Here is a 19,273-nt window from a genome sequence, read left to right on the forward strand (position 1 = left end):
CTGTCTGTCTGTCCGGTGTGTCTAATATGCCATTCCGTCTGTCATGTCTGTCTATCTATCTATTTCTTCTTTCTTTCTTTCATTCTGGTGAAATATTCCAATATAAAGAGTTAAATATAAAATAAAATAAAATAAAATATAGTATAATATAATATAATATAATATAATATAATATAATATAATATAATATAATATAATATAATATAATATAATATAATATAATATAATATAAGGGATTCCGTTAAGAGAAGACTGTTGATGTCACTAACCTGTATAGAAAAATGCAAGTTGCAATCCACTCTCAGGTGTGGTGGTTTTCTTTGTTCCATTTGTCCAGAACTCAGGACCTTCTGTCACAAAATTGTCGTTTGTCGTGCTTGACCACCACATCATCTCTCTAAATATTTAACAAACATACTTATTTTTAAACTATCGATCGTTTAGCAAATTTCAAAAACCATTGTAAATATAGTCTAAGCAATCTTTAACAAAACTTAGTACAATTTGACGGTCTACGGAATCTTAAGCTTCTACGTCAGTACCATCAACGCAATCTTTATCATTGTCAATACGGTCAACGCAATCTTTATCATTGTCAATACGGTCAACGCAATCTTTATCATTGTCAATACGGTAAACTCAATCTTTATCATTGTCAATACGGTCAACGCAATCTTTATCATTGTCAATACGGTCAACGCAATCTTTATCATTGTCAATACGGTCAACGCAATCTTTATCATTGTCAATACGGTAAACGCAATCTTTATCATTGTCAATACGGTCAACGCAATCTTTATCATTGTCAATACGGTCAACGCAATCTTTATCATTGTCAATACGGTCAACGCAATCTTTATCATTGTCAGTACGGTCAACGCAATCTTTATCATTGTCAGTACGGTCAACGCAATCTTTATCATTGTCAGTACGGTCAACGCAATCTTTATCATTGTCAATACGGTCAACGCAATCTTTATCATTGTCAATACGGTCAACGCAATCTTTATCATTGTCAATACGGTCAACGCAATCTTTATCATTGTCAATACGGTCAACGCAATCTTTATCATTGTCAATACGGTCAACGCAATCTTTATCATTGTCAATACGGTCAACGCAATCTTTATCATTGTCAATACGGTCAACGCAATCTTTATCATTGTCAATACGGTCAACGCAATCTTTATCATTGTCAATACGGTCAACGCAATCTTTATCATTGTCAATACGGTCAACGCAATCTTTATCATTGTCAATACGGTCAACGCAATCTTTATCATTGTCAATACGGTCAACGCAATCTTTATCATTGTCAATACGGTCAACGCAATCTTTAACACCATCGTGGAACGTAATTAACCTAATCAGCCAACATTTATATAGATTTTAAATTCAGATTGGCGTGCTTGTATTCCACTGTTGGAGATTTTCATCAATGGCAGCCAAGCCAAAAATAGACATCTTTTGGGTGCATCCGGTGTACAAACTAAAAGAAGTGCAGATCATCTATGTTTTTATAAGTTCTTTGATTATCTGTGTGCATCTTCTGCATACCAAGAGTTGCGATGACATGGAGGCCAATTCGAGGAAAGCGCAAACAGGGACGTCCTCGTATAACTTCATGGAGGACCTCAGAGCAGTGGACACCAGGTGGGAAGAGGCTTGAGACATTGCCAGTGAGACTTTGTGGAGACAACCGAACGGCGAGGGAGGACCTAAGTCTAAGTAAGTGCATATTCTAGCCGTGCAGAATCCAATTTTCTAAGTTCTTCCATTTGTGGCTTATATTTTAGTTGGCAACACTTAGCGTCCTTGACATTGTTCAGTTTATCGTGAACATCTGCAAAGAAGGATTAATTGAGCTCTGATTGACACATTTTTCAAACAGTCCTCATAAAAAATATTGTATTCTAGTTAGCATGAAGTGAATCCCGTCTGGGGCATAAGCTACCAATCAGCTTCTTCCAGGCGTCTTCGTTTTGGGCAAGTTTCTCCAACTGTTACCTGTTCTTGTCCATCTACTTGGCACAGCGAAAAGGTGGGGGGGGGGGGGGGGAATATGCATTTACACATTAGATTACTTGAGCAATAAGGGATTAACTAGGTGCGTTAGCACTAGCAAGCGCACTTGTGTTTTGCAAATCTCTGTCGTCTCGGGTTTCTCTTTCGCTACCAACAATTACTTTATTTTTGTTTTTTTCTAGCGTTTTGTTTTCTTGCAATCCAACGTGTCCCCTTGTCATCTCAACTGTTTCTTGCTTTTCTTCGTAGGGTGGCTGTGACAGTTCTTAGGGGTGCTATGACAGTTCTTAGGGGTGCTATGACAGTTTGTAGGGGTGCTGTGACAGTTGGTAGGGGTGCTGTGACAGTTCTTAGGGGTGCTATGACAGTTTGTAGGGGTGCTATGACAGTTTGTAGGGGTGCTGTGACAGTTGGTAGGGGTGCTGTGACAGTTCTTAGGGGTGCTATGACAGTTTGTAGGGGTGCTGTGACAGTTGGTAGGGGTGCTGTGACAGTTGGTAGGGGTGCTGTGACAGTTCTTAGGGGTGCTATGACAGTTTGTAGGGGTGCTATGACAGTTTGTAGGGGTGCTGTGACAGTTGGTAGGGGTGCTGTGACAGTTCTTAGGGGTGCTATGACAGTTTGTAGGGGTGCTGTGACAGTTGGTAGGGGTGCTGTGACAGTTGGTAGGGGTGCTGTGACAGTTCTTAGGGGTGCTATGACAGTTTGTAGGGGTGCTATGACAGTTTGTAGGGGTGCTGTGACAGTTGGTAGGGGTGCTGTGACAGTTCTTAGGGGTGCTATGACAGTTTGTAGGGGTGCTGTGACAGTTGGTAGGGGTGCTGTGACAGTTCTTAGGGGTGCTATGACAGTTTGTAGGGGTGCTGTGACAGTTGGTAGGGGTGCTGTGACAGTTCTTAGGGGTGCTATGACAGTTTGTAGGGGTGCTGTGACAGTTGGTAGGGGTGCTGTGACAGTTCTTAGGGGTGCTATGACAGTTTGTAGGGGTGCTACGACAGTTCGTAGGGGTGCTATGACAGTTCGAAGGGGTGCTATGACAGTTCGTAGGGGTTCTGTGACACTTCATAGGGGTTATGTGACAGTTCGTAGGGGTTATGTGACACTTCATAGGGGTTATGTGACACTTCATAGGGGTTATGTGACAGTTCGTAGGGTTCTTAGGGGTGCTGTGACAGTTCGTAGGGGTTCTGCGAACCTTTCTTTGTGCTTTCTGTGACAGTTCGTAGGGTTCTTAGGGGTGATGTGACAGTTCGTAGGGGTGCTATGACAGTTTGTAGGGGTTCTGCGAACCTTTCTTTGTGCTTTCTGTGACAGTTCGTAGGGTTCTTAGGGGTGATGTGACAGTTCGTAGGGGTGCTATGACAGTTTGTAGGGGTGCTGTGACAGTTCGTAGGGGTTCTGTGACAGTTCGTAGGGGTGATGTGACAGTTCGTAGGGGTGATGTGACAGTTCGTAGGGGTGCTGTGACATTTTGTAGATGTGCTGTGATAGTTCGTAGGGGTGCTGTGATAGTTCGTAGGGGTGCTGTGACAGTTTACATAACAAAGTCCCTACACTCTTTCTGATAAGCAGCTGTGCTTAGCAAAATATCTAGAGGCTAGAGGCCTTACCACGAACTTTTCTTTGTGCTTTCCCCACTGTACCTTGAATGATATTCTTCTTTCTCTTTGTCATTGTTATGTTGGAGCGTTCAGATGACTAGACCAATATATGAGATGAACTGTGCAATGGTTTTCAAATCAGGGAGCTCTCCATATAGTTCTCTGTCTATTGGGGTGTTTTGAGGCCAGTGTCTTGTACGGGCCTCATGGTAAACAGTTTTGAAGGATATGCTCAGCATTCTCTGGTGACACTCCACAAGGACAGATTTCACTGGTTCCAATTTTGAGCTTCCGGTACATATGTCGTTTCATTCTGTTATGTCCGGTCCTGAGTCGAAAGATTAGACGTTGATCTTGTCGGGATAGCTTATAATAGGCATCATCTTGAAGGATGAATTTTTAAAAGAGAATCATGTCTTACAGTAGGACAGAACCAGCTTTCGTCTCTTTACAGTATTGAGGAGTCCCTCCTTTTTTTTGTCCCCTAGCCAGAGTGTTGACTTTCATACCCACTGTAAAACTTAAACATTAGAACTACCACTATGGACATTACATAACGTTGAATCATGTTCAATGAGCCTGTGAAGGGAAACAACTCCTGAGCAGGTCACGCTGAACTTGTGTTAGTCATGTCATTCTCACCTGAGTTTAACAAAGCTACTCCCCCCCCCACCTCACTTTCTCAGGACGTCGTCTGCACTTTCCAAATCACGAATCGTTCTCCCCCCCCCCCAATGTATTCCTCCATGTTACCTTCCCCTCCCCCTCCCTCCCCATTAACCACGTAACGAACATGACGTTGAGCTGAACGATTTATAGGCAGATAAACAGCAGCCGAAATGTTCACATTGTATTCACTTCAATTTCAATCACGTCTTGTTTGTATTTCACATGTTATTTATTGCGTAAGTATTAAGCTAAGACAAAAATTCATTGCAGTCTAGAATTAGTTTTTTTTCTCCTCCTGCTACGTTGTGCGTGTGTGTGTGTGTGTGTCTAACTAATGTCGACGTTGTCTCCAATAGACGCCATCTGGTCCATGGCTGCGGAGAATTCAGCCCCCCGTCTCTCCAGCGTGGCGCCTACGTGGACACGTCTAGTAGTGGAACTAAATACGCTAAGAGCGGGAAGCAAACATGGCCCCTGGATACCCTGGGAGAGACTTTTTTTTTTATCTCACTCGGGGTGGGGATGGAACAAAAGCCAGATATCCGTGCCAAAAAGTCCGCCACACCGTACAACAAAGTGGACATCAGTGTCCCGTTAGCTGGAGTGGCGGTCCTTGCACGGAACGTGGCGGGTACAGTATAGAAATATGAGGTAACCCTTCCCCCCCCCCTCCCATGGTTAGCGTTGCCCTCGGTCACTTATAGCGAGTGGACCCAGGACTGAAGCGAGGTGCGCTATGTACGCGGTACGGCCCCCTTTACTCCGTCTTTGGCCATTACTGCTGGGGGCCCTCAGAAAAGACTTTAAGCGAAAAGCTCCGGGACAAGCATGTTAGTTGAATAAAAGCTTTTCTTACGATCAATGGGCCTTCGTCGCCGATTCCCTACTGGACTTTATCGAAGGTCCTTGGCTGTAATATAAACTCACTCTGTCTAGTACAGATCATTTACACGTTACTTCTCCCACTTCCCATTCTCGGAGCAAGTGGACATTTCTCGAGACAAATCATGAATCAATAAAAAAATGTTACTAATTAGTTATATAATTAATGGTAGTAAATTAATTTTGTTTGAAAAGGGAGATAAATGTTATAGTATTGAGACATATGGCAAAAATTGAGCTGTTATTTGCTTGTTATAAGCTCCCCCTAGGATAATGACAAAGAGCGATTTTTTTTTTTTCAAAAACGAAAAAGTATGGTGTTTGCCTTGCAATAATGAATACGTATTTGATTATTATTCAAGAGAAAATGACATTATAAGCAATGTTCAAAAATTTAATTATTAAATTAAGTGTTTGCGTTAACCCTATTGACATCTGTATGGAAGGTTTAATAATAATATTAATATAATAATAATAATATTAATATAATAATAATAATATTAATATAATATAATAATATAATAATAATAATATTATTATTATGTTAGAAATGAACGAGTAGTCATTCTCTGGCGCTGCCAGGGTCGAGTTTCGCTAAAGAGAAACAAAATTCATCGTAGTCCATGAGGAATTTTCTGGTGATGTGGCAGGTCTGCAGCAGTACCGCCCTCTGACAGGCAACGAAGATGTTCTTAGGAATGTTAAGGGCCTTGAAGGTGCCTGTGAGGTCAGGGGGTTTTCTTTGTTTTTCTATCTCAGTTTTTCTTAAATTATGAGACAGTGGTACGGCGATATCGATAATGGTAGCGTTTTTTTCTTTTTTATCGATGAACAGCAGATCCGGGTGATTGAAATCTACCGTTTTGTCGGTCAGAATAGGCCTATCCCAGTACAGCAGATGTTCAGTAGACTCGAGAACCTCTTGCGGAGAGTATTTATAATAAGGGGGAGTGTCCTTACCGATCAATTTGTACGTCAAAGCCAGGTGTTGGTGTATTAACTTTGCAACTTGGTTATGGCGACCTAGGGTAGGCTGATTCTGATAGGGCTGGACATCCTGCCATAATGTGTTCAATCGACTCGCCCACATTTCCACATTTTCGGCATTTGTCGACAACATTGAGTTTCAGGATATGCTTCTCGTAATTTTTTGTCCTGATTACTCTGTCCTGTATTGCTGTAACAAAGCCTTCTGTTTCAGGGTAGAGATGACCTGCTTTGAGCCATGTTAAGGAAGCAGCCTTGTCGATGTTGTCCCCATGTAATGAAGCCGGAAATTTTCCGTGGAGTGTTTTTTCTTCCCATTGGCGAATCTCATGCCCTACGTCGTCCAAACCGACATTGACATCAGCATTGTGTAGGTTTATTATTATTATTATTATTATTATTTACGAACGGCTTTATTATTATTATTATTATTATTTACGGACGGCTTTATTAATGAGTGTGTGAGTGTGTGTGTGTCTTGATTGATACTACGACTATGTAAGAGATTGTATTGACGACTGTATTGGAAAATGTCTCGCTAAACTAGATAATGTCAAGGAGTTTGAGTTTAAGTTTTGAGTTTTTGGCACATCGGCACATTTTAGGCCATGGCGTGCCCGTAATCCTTCAAGGATTACTCTCCCTTCATCTCACCAGAGCTAAATTCCATACAGTTAACTCATAATGTCAAGGACGCAGAATTGAACCTCAATGTTGTTAACTAAAAAAAAAACATAGTTGAAATTCTAATTTTTTTATTGAATACACTAACCTAGTGATGCCAAAAATACGGCCCGCGGGCCAAATTCGGCCCGCAATGTGTTTCCATCCGGCCCGCCGAGCCGTTGGCACAAGTGTAAAAAAAAAAAACGTCTCTCAAAAACAAAAATAATTGAAATATGTATCTTGACCTACGTTAGGCCCTCACTTTTTCTCTAATGGGTTGGTACCATGGCCTTTAACGTGTCTACGATTATGAAATGGGAGAGCCGAAGACAGTACAAGTGGACTCTGAATTTAGAATCTACCAGGGAAAGTGAGCGGATCTTTACTTGTTTGTGTGGAACATGATAAAAATCCAACATATTTGTTTTTTTGGCATAATAAATAATAAAGTGTAGCAGTTTAAAACAACAACAACAACAACATATATAAACGGCATTATAAAACTAATATGACGGCATTCTTGCTTTGAGCCGTGAATACAGAAGGTTAAAGATTGGAGATTGGAGGATGGATGGGAATATTTACCAAAAAGAGACCAGAAAATGAGTCGGTGGTAATGGTAGCCACAATGATATTCACATTGTAGGTCAAGACGTGAAGCCATTTTCCAAAGCGTAGAATTAAATATAAATTTCCAATCTCCTATTAATTAATGTAAGTACTGGAGCCACACGTTTCTAATAAAATTGTTTCAGGTCGATTTCATTTCGTTTTTGTACCTTTTCGGTCATGTGGCCCACGACACGAGTGTCGGAAATTAAAACGGCCCGATGGTCGAATCAGGTTGGGCATCACTGCGTGGCTAGCCTATAAATGTACACATTTTATATCCTGGTGTGGCCCTTTTTTTTTTTGTTTGTTTTAAAACAAGTAACATAAAAAAAAAAGTATTTTAAAAATTCCTTTATGCAGCTGATAACTTTTTTGTTAGAGCGATTATTTTGCACTTAATAACTATGGAATGGTATATTTAAACAAGAACATTAAAAAAAACTTTTAATACAAAAATACAAAGCACATGTCAAATGTACTTGTATCAATTAGTTCGGGTCAGTCGTGTCATTTAATTTAGAATAGATCTGGATTAACATTTAAAAAATATTTATAAAAATTTAAAAAGAGGAGGGGGGGGGGACGAGCTCAATTCGAACTCATGGCTCAAGCCTTCGCAGGCTTCTCAAGGCAACACGGTAACCACTCTGCTAGTGGAAAGCTTCTGAATATGGAAGACTGTATGTAGTCTCGTCCTTTTTCTCAGGTTTGTGTTCACTAAGACTCAGACGATGACCTATAAAGGGGACTGATTCAGCTTATACCACACTTGAGTCAGTTACAATTTTCTTTCTCTTGTTTGAGATACGAAACACAATAATGTATTACCATTAGTTAATTAAATAATTGATTAATTTAAAAAAAACAACGGATTATTGTGTTGTCGGGTAAAAGAAATAATTATTCACAAATTTAGCCTACTCCGAGATCGGATGTGGAAGAATTAACCTGTACAAACTTTTGACCAGACGGACAGTCTGAGACAGACAGACAGATTGAGTTGATAGACTTGATAAAAGCTTTGGGAAAAAAATTGTAGCATTCCCTCCCATTCTCCATCCTCCCGAAAAAATCCCCTGGTTTAGCGAAGGAATACTGTACTCTGAGACTCTGAATATCTATAATTCTACTGCTAGGCCTATAGACCAAGCCCATAGACTTATATATTATATCTAGACTGGAAACCGGAAATAAATTCTTATCCGCGATTGATCGATTGTGAACATTTTTTTAGAAAGTTGGATCAAGGCGTTGTTTTGTAAAGAGGTTAAAAGGAAGTCAAGTTGTGTTGTTTTTTTTTTCAATCCTAACCTATGTAACATATTGTTGTGGCTCTTCCATGTCAAATACAAACAATGAAATAAACAGGAGGTAACCTTCCAACACCGTCGAAAGGCCGAAACAATCAAGATAGGTAGTCGACACTGTTATTGAAACTATAAACACGTTTAATACTTAAGAAGGGATCCGTCTATGTATACTGAAAAGCGTCTTGTTGATAGTATCGGAGAGAGCGTTTTTACTTTTTAACAAACTTTACGTCATCGTCGCTAAGTAAAACTTTTCCTCTATTCCCGAAACAAATAACTAATTCCTAATCATGTCATAACCATAGACATTTATTTATGTCTATGGTCATAACGATATAATTAAATTTTTAGACCTAGATCTAGTAAATGAACATCAAAAATACACAATCAAAATCACACTTTAGTGTTGCATTCAGTCTATTGATAAAGAAGTAGCATTTCAATAGATTGATGACCTAGATGTTTCTGGATTATGTATCTAAAAATTGCAAAATAATGATTATGAGACCAGAGTAGGCTACAGTTCATGGGCGTAGCCAGGATTTTTTTTCGGGAGGGGTTTTGGGGGGGGGGGGATTCGGGCGGAAAAAAATTATATGTGTGTGTGTGTACATAATTAATCTTTATTACATTGTGACCCTTTCGGAAGACGTTTATTATTTATTGTAGACTCCCCGCCCTTACTAGCAAGGGGGTCTGGGGGAGCTCGCAGCGCTCCCCCCAGCGCGGGGCGAAGCCCCGCCGCCGAGCACTATTTCTGGTATTGAAAGCCAACAAAATGCATATTCTGAGGTATCTACAGTTCATTATCTTGCTATTAAAAAGTTTTATTTCAAAAAGCTAATGTGCTATTCTTACTGACTTAGACCCTCTCGCGCCGTTCGGCGAATTTTCCGGAAATCTGTTTCCGCAACTCTTATTTTGCGTAATTCATTTTGTCGGAGAACATGTCCCGCAAAACCTCATGCGACGCTCTGTCACAACATTACTAAGGATTCGACTCCCAGTTCGGCATATGATTTCTTTGATTTAGAACCGATCTCTATGACTGACTCCTAAAATCTGTCTTAGCCATCTTTGTTGAGCCACATTTAATGTTTTTCAATTTCGGCAGAAGACTATTCACACTTTATTAATGGAGCCCAAGCCAATGGTAGAAATTTGTAACATTTCTTGACTACGCTTTTGGAATTATATGCCTGTATTTCGCTTTAGATTTTATATCGAAAAGGAAAGTTTTTTCGTCAAATCATTTGTTGAGGGGTTTTAAACTAAAAAATCTCAGGAGGTTTTTTTTTTTTTTTTTTTTTTAATTCAAAACCCCATTTAGCTACGATCATAGAATTTGGTGACTGTAGTTTGCTTTAAAATAATATTGAAGAGAGAGGTTTTCAACTCTAGACGCTCTGTATGGGAATTTTAAACTCAAAACCATCTGGAGGGGTTTTTAACTTTAAAGAAAAAGCCATCTGGAGGAGGGGATTTAAACTCAAAATCCCTTTGACTACGCTCATAGATTTTATAGTGTGTAATTTGCTTTTTTTTTATATTGAAGAGGTACTTTTTAGCTTCAAACCCCAACTGGAAGGGGGGGGGGGTTTAAACTCAAAACCCCTTTGGCAACGCTCATAAAATTTTGAATGTGTAATTTGCTTTTTTATATTGAAGATGGGGTTTATCGTAAATTTTGGAGGGGTTTTTAAAATCAAAATCTTCCTTAACTGTGCTGTTGGAATTTGGGGATTGCTGTTTGCATTTTTTTTTTGTTTTGTTTTATAGAAGAGGGGGATTTAACTGCAAAAACCTCTGGTAGGGGGTTTAAAACTCAAACCCCCCCCCCTGGTAGAGGGATTTGTATCTCAAAACCCCCTGATAGGGTTTTTTAAAATCTCAAAACCTCCTGGTAGGGGGGTTTAAACTCAAAACCCCCTGGTACAGGGTTTTTAACTCAAAACCCCCTCGGCTGTGCTGTGGTAAGTGATGATTTAGTATTACAATCTCACCTAAAATAAACAAAATGAAAGCAAAAATCAGTCACTTAATTCCGTTCCCCCCTCCAGGGGGGGGGATTTCATTTCGGGGGGGGGTTGATGTTCAATTACTAGATCTAGATCTAAAAAATTAAATTACATGTGAATTTTTGAATTAAGGAATTGTAAAGATCAGTTTGAAATATCTCTACTTTTATTTGATTCCCTTTGTATTCTCAATGTGGTCAGTACGTTGGCAGTCTCCATCTCACAATGATTCACACACATTTGTTTGTACGTTATGTTAGGAAGACTCGGTGAAGTCTGGGATTTTTAATTTCGGGATTTTTAGTCCACCCAACATTTTCCTTGGTACCTAAAATTAGTTGGGGAAATTAAAACGATTGGTCGTTGTGCTGGTCACATCACACCCTCATTATCCGTACGCCATAGAAACAGATGACCTTTACATCATCTGCTTTATAGATCGTAAGGTCTGTAAGGGGTACTTTACTTCTTTTTATTTGATTATTTATTTCTTGATCTAGCCATGACTATTTTTAGGGATTAAAAGTATGCACCACTCACTAAATCACAACCTATATACTCCTACCTTCTTTGATCGTTCGTATACACCACTCACTAAATCACAACCTATATACTCCTACCTTCTTTGATCGTTCGTATACACCACTCACTAAATCACAACCTATATACTCCTACCTTCTTTGATCGTTCGTATACATCACTCACTAAATCACAACCTATATACTCCTACCTTCTTTGATCGTTCGTATACATCACTCACTAAATCACAACCTATATACTCCTACCTTCTTTGATCGTTCGTATACATCACTCACTAAATCACAACCTATATACTCCTACCTTCTTTGATCGTTCGTATACATCACTCACTAAATCACAACCTATATACCCCTACCTTCTTTGATCGTTCGTATACATCACTCACTAAATCACAACCTATATACTCCTACCTTCTTTGATCGTTCGTATACATCACTCACTAAATCACAACCTATATACTCCTACCTTCTTTGATCGTTCGTATACATCACTCACTAAATCACAACCTATATACTCCTACCTTCTTTGATCGTTTCTGGTCAGCCAATCAGAGATGAATGTAAATTCTCTGAGACTGTCTACGCTGAGAATATTAGCACCTTGAGCCTGAAACAGATGACAGTTTTAGCACTTTCTTACTAAAACAAATGACAATGTTAGCACTTTGTTTCTAAAACAAAAGGTAATGTTAGCACTTTGTTTCTAAAACAAAAGGTAATGTTAGCACTTTGTTTCTAAAACAAAAGGTAATGTTAGCACTTTGTTTCTAAAACAAAAGGTAATGTTAGCACTTTGTTTCTAAAACAAAAGGTAATGTTAGCACTTTTTTTCTAAAACAAAAGGTAATGTTAGCACTTTGTTTCTAAAACAAAAGGTAAATTTAGCACTTTGTTACTAAACAAATGACAATGTTAGCAGTTAGTTACTAAAAAAAATGACAATGTTAGCACTTAGTTACTAAAATGGTTTAGAGTTTTTGTTTGAAGTCGTTTGAAGGATGTGACGTCTGCATGTTCTGATTAAAACATCTCACCTGACAAACTTGTTTTGCGTTTTCAAAATTTCTCGCCGGGTAGAAATGAAAGAAGTAGCAATCATTTTCTTCTCTGAGCCAGCCGTCAGGGCAATCTGAAGGAAAACCACAAAGTTACTGGATACATTTCAATGTTTGCATCATGTTTTTAAATAATGACCAATTTACTTTTATGTTTTTCCCAAGTGCACTTAACCATGTAAAAATTGAATGCTGGGAGTGTTTCCAGAATTGTAATTGAGATATGATAATATATCATCTCTTTTTAAATAAACTTTTGAACTGGTTGGTTATCAATTACATTATGAACTGGAAGGTTATCCATTACATTATGATCTGGTAGGTTATCCATTACATTATGATCTGGTAGGTTATCCATTAGATTATGAACTGGTAGGTTATCCATTACATTATGAACTGGTAGGTTATCCATTACATTATGAACTGGTAGGTTATCCATTACATTATGATCTGGTAGGTTATCCATTACATTATGAACTGGTAGGTTATCCATTACATTATGAACTGGTAGGTTATCCATTACATTATGATCTGGTAGGTTATCCATTACATTATGAACTGGTAAGTTATTCATCACATTATGAACTGGTAGGTTATCCATTACATTATGAACTGGTAAGTTATTCATCACATTATGAACTGGAAGGTTATCCATTACATTATGAACTGGTAGGTTATCCATTACATTATGAACTGGTAGGTTAGCCATTACATTATGAACTGGTAGGTTATCCATTACAATATGAACTGGTAGGTTATCCATTACATTATGATCTGGTAGGTTATCCATTAGATTATGAACTGGTAGGTTATCCATTAGATTATGAACTGGTAGGTTATCCATTACATTATGAACTGGTAGGTTATCCATTACATTATGAACTGGTAGGTTATCTATTACATTATGAACTGGTAGGTTATCCATTTCATTATGAACTGGTAGGTTATCTATTACATTATGAACTGGTAGGTTATCCATTACATTATGAACTGGTAGGTTATCCATTACATTATGATCTGGTAGGTTATCCATTACATTATGAACTGGTAGGTTATTCATTACATTATGATCTAGTAGGTTATCCATTACATTATGAACTGGTAAGTTATTCATCACATTATGAACTGGTAGGTTATCCATTACATTATGAACTGGTAAGTTATTCATCACATTATGAACTGGAAGGTTATCCATTACATTATGAACTGGTAGGTTATCCATTACATTATGAACTGGTAGGTTAGCCATTGCAATATGAACTGGTAGGTTATCCATTACAATATGAACTGGTAGGTTATCCATTACATTATGAACTGGTAGGTTATCCATTAGATTATGAACTGGTAGGTTATCCATTACAATATGAACTGGTAGGTTATCCATTACATTATGAACTGGTAGGTTATCCATTACATTATGAACTGGTAGGTTATCCATTACATTATGAACTGGTAGGTTATTTATTACATTATGATCTAGTAGGTTATCCATTACATTATGAACTGGTAAGTTATTCATCACATTATGAACTGGTAGGTTATCCATTACATTATGAACTGGTAAGTTATTCATCACATTATGAACTGGAAGGTTATCCATTACATTATAAACTGGTAGGTTATCCATTACATTATGAACTGGTAGGTTAGCCATTACAATATGAACTGGTAGGTTATCCATTACAATATGAACTGGTAGGTTATCCATTACATTATGATCTGGTAGGTTATCCATTAGATTATGAACTGGTAGGTTATCCATTACATTATGAACTGGTAGGTTATCCATTACATTATGAACTGGTAGGTTATCCATTACATTATGAACTGGTAGGTTATCCATTACATTATGAACTGGTAGGTTATTCATTACATTATGATCTAGTAGGTTATCCATTACATTATCAACTGGTAAGTTATTCATCACATTATGAACTGGTAGGTTATCCATTACATTATGAACTGGTAAGTTATTCATCACATTATGAACTGGAAGGTTATCCATTACATTATGATCTGGTAGGTTATCCATTACATTATGATCTGGTAGGTTATCCATTACATTATGAACTGGTAGGTTATCCATTACATTATGAACTGGTAGGTTATCCATTACATTATGATCTGGTAGGTTATCCATTACATTATGAACTGGTAGGTTATTCATTACATTATGATCTAGTAGGTTATCCATTACATTATGAACTGGTAAGTTATTCATCACATTATGAACTGGTAGGTTATCCATTACATTATGAACTGGTAAGTTATTCATCACATTATGAACTGGAAGGTTATCCATTACATTATAAACTGGTAGGTTATCCATTACATTATGAACTGGTAGGTTAGCCATTACAATATGAACTGGTAGGTTATCCATTACAATATGAACTGGTAGGTTATCCATTACATTATGATCTGGTAGGTTATCCATTACATTATGATCTGGTAGGTTATCCATTACATTATGAACTGGTAGGTTATCCATTACATTATGAACTGGTAGGTTATCCATTACATTATGATCTGGTAGGTTATCCATTACATTATGAACTGGTAGGTTATCCATTACATTATGAACTGGTAGGTTATCCATTACATTATGAACTGGTAAGTTATTCATCTTATTATGAACTGGTAGGTTATCCATTACATTATGAACTGGTAAGTTATTCATCACATTATGAACTGGAAGGTTATCCATTACATTATGAACTGGTAAGTTCTTCATCACATTATGAACTGGAAGGTTATCCATTACATTATGAACTGGTAGGTTATCCATTACATTTTGAACTGGTAGGTTATTTATTTCATTTTGAACTGGTATGTTATCCATTAAAAAAGAAAAGTAAAGTTCCCCTTTCAGACCTTGCGATCTATAGGCAGAAGATGTTAAGGTCATCTGTTTCTTTGGCCGACTGTTAACGAGCAAGGTGTCATGTCGCCAGCACAAAGATCAACCGCCTTTACTTTCCCCAACTTAAGTCAGGTACCCATTTGAGCTGGGGGGGGGGGGACTTAGTGGCGCCCTAAAAATCACGAAGTTCAAAACCCCAGTCTTCACCGAGATTCGAAACCAGGACCCCAATCGCTTAACCACTCGGCCTCTGCGTCCCCGCTGTTTTGGAAATCGGTGTCCAGGTTTTGAGCCCAGGTTCCACGAGTACGAGTTGAATAGAGGTTTATAAAAAAAAAATTAGAGTTTTGAATTTTTAGAAACTTAGAAATGAAAAAAAAAGAATTCTATTTTTTTGACTCGTATCTTCGTGAAAACGTGTGGGGTATGTGAGTTGGTGAAACCTGGTATTTGATATGTTGGGTTTTTGGCACATCGGCACAATTTAGGCCATGTCGTGCCCGACACAGACTCCGAAAACTGCTCTTACGATTTTCCTAGAAATTCGACTGTTGCTGTGTTTTGTTAGAAAAAGAATGACTAGCTCGTTGGCCACACTGTGAAAACCTTAGTTTGACGGTTATAATGTTTCAAAGTATACAAAGATACCGATTTAAATTAGACAAAAGAAAAAAAAAACAAGATTACAAAGAGAGTTTGTGTTACACAAACTCAGAGGCGGCCCCCGTCGAAGTCGGATCCCTGTCGGATCTGCATATTCGCAAATAATATTCAAGAGGTGATTTAATTTTGATGTAAAATGCTTTACACGTTTCGGATGTTCCTTCAGAGTTGAAGATAATTACTTCCTAGTCCAAACCTCCCGCAGGACGACGGGGGATGGGAGCGGGCAGGGTTTGAACCCTGGGCCATCCATAAATCTGAACGACAGTCCAGCGCGCAAACCGCACGACCAGGCAGCCATCCGATGGTCAAAAGTAATAATGTTTCAAAGATTCATTTGCCGTAAATTTAAATTTAAATTTAATAAAAAAATAGTAGATTAGTTTTAGTATATTAAAACATTACAATATTGATCAAAACGTTTGGAAATGAAAATCTACACTTTTTTTTACACTTTAAGTTTAGAAATTGAAATTCTACATCTTAATCTAGTCTATTTTAGTCTAAACTAGATCTAGAAATTCTAGATCTAGACTCTAAAATAATTTTAATTAGAATATTAATCCAGATCTAGATATACTGTAATAAAAATCTAGATCTAGTTTAAAAAATCTAGATTAGATCTAAATCAAGATATCATTCCTTTTTTAAACCCGAGTCACATAACGAGGCTTAATAAACATTACTATACCGAGTTCTTTTTTCATTTCATTTGAAGAATTAATTCCATATAACGTCAGAGGGAAAAAAAACACTACGTCACACGGCCTAGCTAGACTAAAAATCGCCTTCATCTATAAGAGCCTTTTATAATTGGTTTAGCACCTGGTCATGTTGCGACGTTACGCTACTGCACGAAAATCGCTGCATAAAAAGTCCATTTAAAAAAATGTGCGTGATATTTACATACAAAGTGCATTATTAGCCTTTATAAACAAACAGAAATGTTTTCTTTTAATTTTAGCAGCTAGTTGACCAGAAAAAACGACTTTAACTATTATTTGTATTTGTTGTAAACATTTCCTGTACATTTTAAAAATATATTTGACTTAGTGATACTGAAAATACACAAAAATTGTCCATCTTTGTTAGCATATTGTAACATTGCCTCCCTTACATTTACGTAATTGTTTTAGAATTGGTGTATTTTTATGAAAAAATCGCTTGCATAATTAATTTTATAAATTAAACGGTTTGCTTTTAGAAAACCAAAAGTAGCCGTTGCACCTAAACTTTTCAAGCCGGATTTAATGATGAAATAATATTTTTCATATCTCTTCTAGTTTTCGAGATCTGAGTGTGACAGACGGACAGACGGACAGACGGACAGACGGACAGACGGACATTTTGCACAAACCTAATAGCGGCTTTTTCCCCTTACGGGGGCCGCTAATAATATTTCGGCATTTCTCGAAGAGTTTAATAAATTAATGTTCAGGAAAATTGTGGGCATGTCTTTTAAGTCTAGATCTAAAGACCTATCATTGGAATATTATGAGGTCTTGTAAAGTTAAACATTCGCTTAACCTGGACTCTTTCTCGGGGGGAAGGGGATGGGTCGGGGTTAAAGTGTTCCATAGTTTTTTTGAACTAATATTTATTAGTTATTAGTAGAAAAAATCACTCTAAAAGTGGTATAAAAACGGTGTTTATTTACAAAGCTTATATCAAACAAATTAATTCCACTTATCTTATTCATGGCAAACCAGTAACACAGACTAAAAACGCAAAATACCTAGGTGTTATAATAAATGAAAAACTGTCATGGAATCCACATATTGATGAAACTACAAAAAAATCAAACAAAGCATTAGGATTTATTAAAAGAAATTTCTATAAATCAAATAAGAACATAAAACTAAAATGTTATTTAACCTTGGTTAGGCCAATAATAGAATATGCATCCTCTGTTTGGGACCCCTCAACTCAAGAAAACATTAAGAAACTAGAACAGACACAAAATAGAGCAGTGCGATTCTTAACAAACGAATATTCACATTTGACTAGAGTAACACCTTTAGTAAAATCACTAAATTTAGAAAGCCTTCAGGACAGAAGGCTCAAAAGTAAAGTAGCAATAATACATAAAACACTGAACCATAATCTTCAAATACAAAAACAAAATTTAATAAAATACTCTGAAAGACACAAAGATAAAGGCACATTCCTCGTCCCATATGCTAGGACAAATTTGTACAAATACTCCTTCTTCCATAGTGCTATTAGAGCATGGAATGGGTTGCCTGAGCTAGCCAGGAAAACCAGTGACTTGGCAGAATTTAAGTCATTGGTTAATATGCATGACTAAATGCATGACACGTAGGACGTAATCATCTTCTTTTTTGAAGTAACGTCTGTATTATATAAGATAAGATAAGATAACTCACTCTGTCTGTCTGTCTGGCAAAAACCCTTTTTCGGATCAAGCTGAAACTTCGCACATTTATTCAATGACATAAACAAGACATGAATCAATAATAATAATAAAAATTAACTAATTAGACAAATAATTACAGGTAACTAATGATTTTGTTTAATAGCAACAAGGGAAACAAATATTTCATTATTCAAAGATATGGGTAAATTTGTTGGGTTTAGTCCCCTTAACTAATTGTTAAAGCTATTTTTTCTTCACGCATTCTCAGATCAAGTTGATACTTGATACAATTATTTATTGTACCTAACAAAACACATAATACTCAATTGGTCAATTTACTATTAATAATTATTATTTTTGTTTCATGTCGAATAAGGGGAAATACTTTTACATTATTGATACATATAGTTTTTAAGGGTGGAGTTAATCCCCTTGAGATAAGATCTTTTTTTTTTTTAAAGGATTATTTTTTTATTATTTTTTTTTTTTGGACTTCGTGAGAGTCGCTTGAAATCAATTGAAGTTCACAGTTAGTCATTGTGTATTTATGTCTCCCATGTATGACTGATGTTTACACAATACGGTTTATCTAGGGCTGTCCTCTGGTAAATTAAAGGTCGGATTTTGAATTGAGCTTCCTTGTTTTCCTTTCATGAAGAGCGTACATGAACAGAAAAGCCTCTGTTGTGGGACACAAGATTGTTTTTTTTTTTTTGTTTTGTTTTAGAGGGTTAGGGTTAATATGTCAAATGTGAAAGTAAAAGGGTTAAACTGACCTATTGATTATGTGTCATCCATACATCAATAGCTATAAAACCTGTCATGTGACTTGCACGGGGACGTTTGTTTTTTTCCTTAAACAAATGTTTTGTCTGATTCACTTAATAAGGTCATATAGTAAGTAAGGTCACGTGACTCCTTAGCTCATGTCAAACTGATTAAACGAAGTTTTAAGTCTTTATTAACTAGGATATAGCGTCGATTGTAACCTATTGCCTCAAATGTG

General features: G+C 37.1%; 1 protein-coding gene across 3 annotated transcripts in view; it reads right to left on the minus strand.

The window, feature by feature from the left end:
• LOC106078551 (contactin-like) overlaps positions 1-19,273 on the minus strand; it is a 96,882-nt gene that overhangs the window by 61,856 nt on the left and 15,753 nt on the right. For 2 of the 3 annotated variants that reach the window (XM_056005010.1, XM_056005009.1), the window contains exons 3-5: positions 12,344-12,438; positions 11,831-11,916; positions 270-397 (exon numbers count right to left, since the gene is read on the minus strand). In XM_056005010.1, coding sequence (XP_055860985.1) covers positions 270-397; positions 11,831-11,916; positions 12,344-12,438 — 309 coding nt within the window. Of the gene's footprint in view, positions 1-269; positions 398-5,151; positions 5,291-11,830; positions 11,917-12,343; positions 12,439-19,273 lie in introns of those variants that run through there. The other variant, XM_056005011.1, reaches the window with a different exon arrangement.

This window comes from Biomphalaria glabrata, chromosome 11, assembly GCF_947242115.1.
Source record: "Biomphalaria glabrata chromosome 11, xgBioGlab47.1, whole genome shotgun sequence".
NCBI classification, from domain to species: domain Eukaryota; kingdom Metazoa; phylum Mollusca; class Gastropoda; family Planorbidae; genus Biomphalaria; species Biomphalaria glabrata.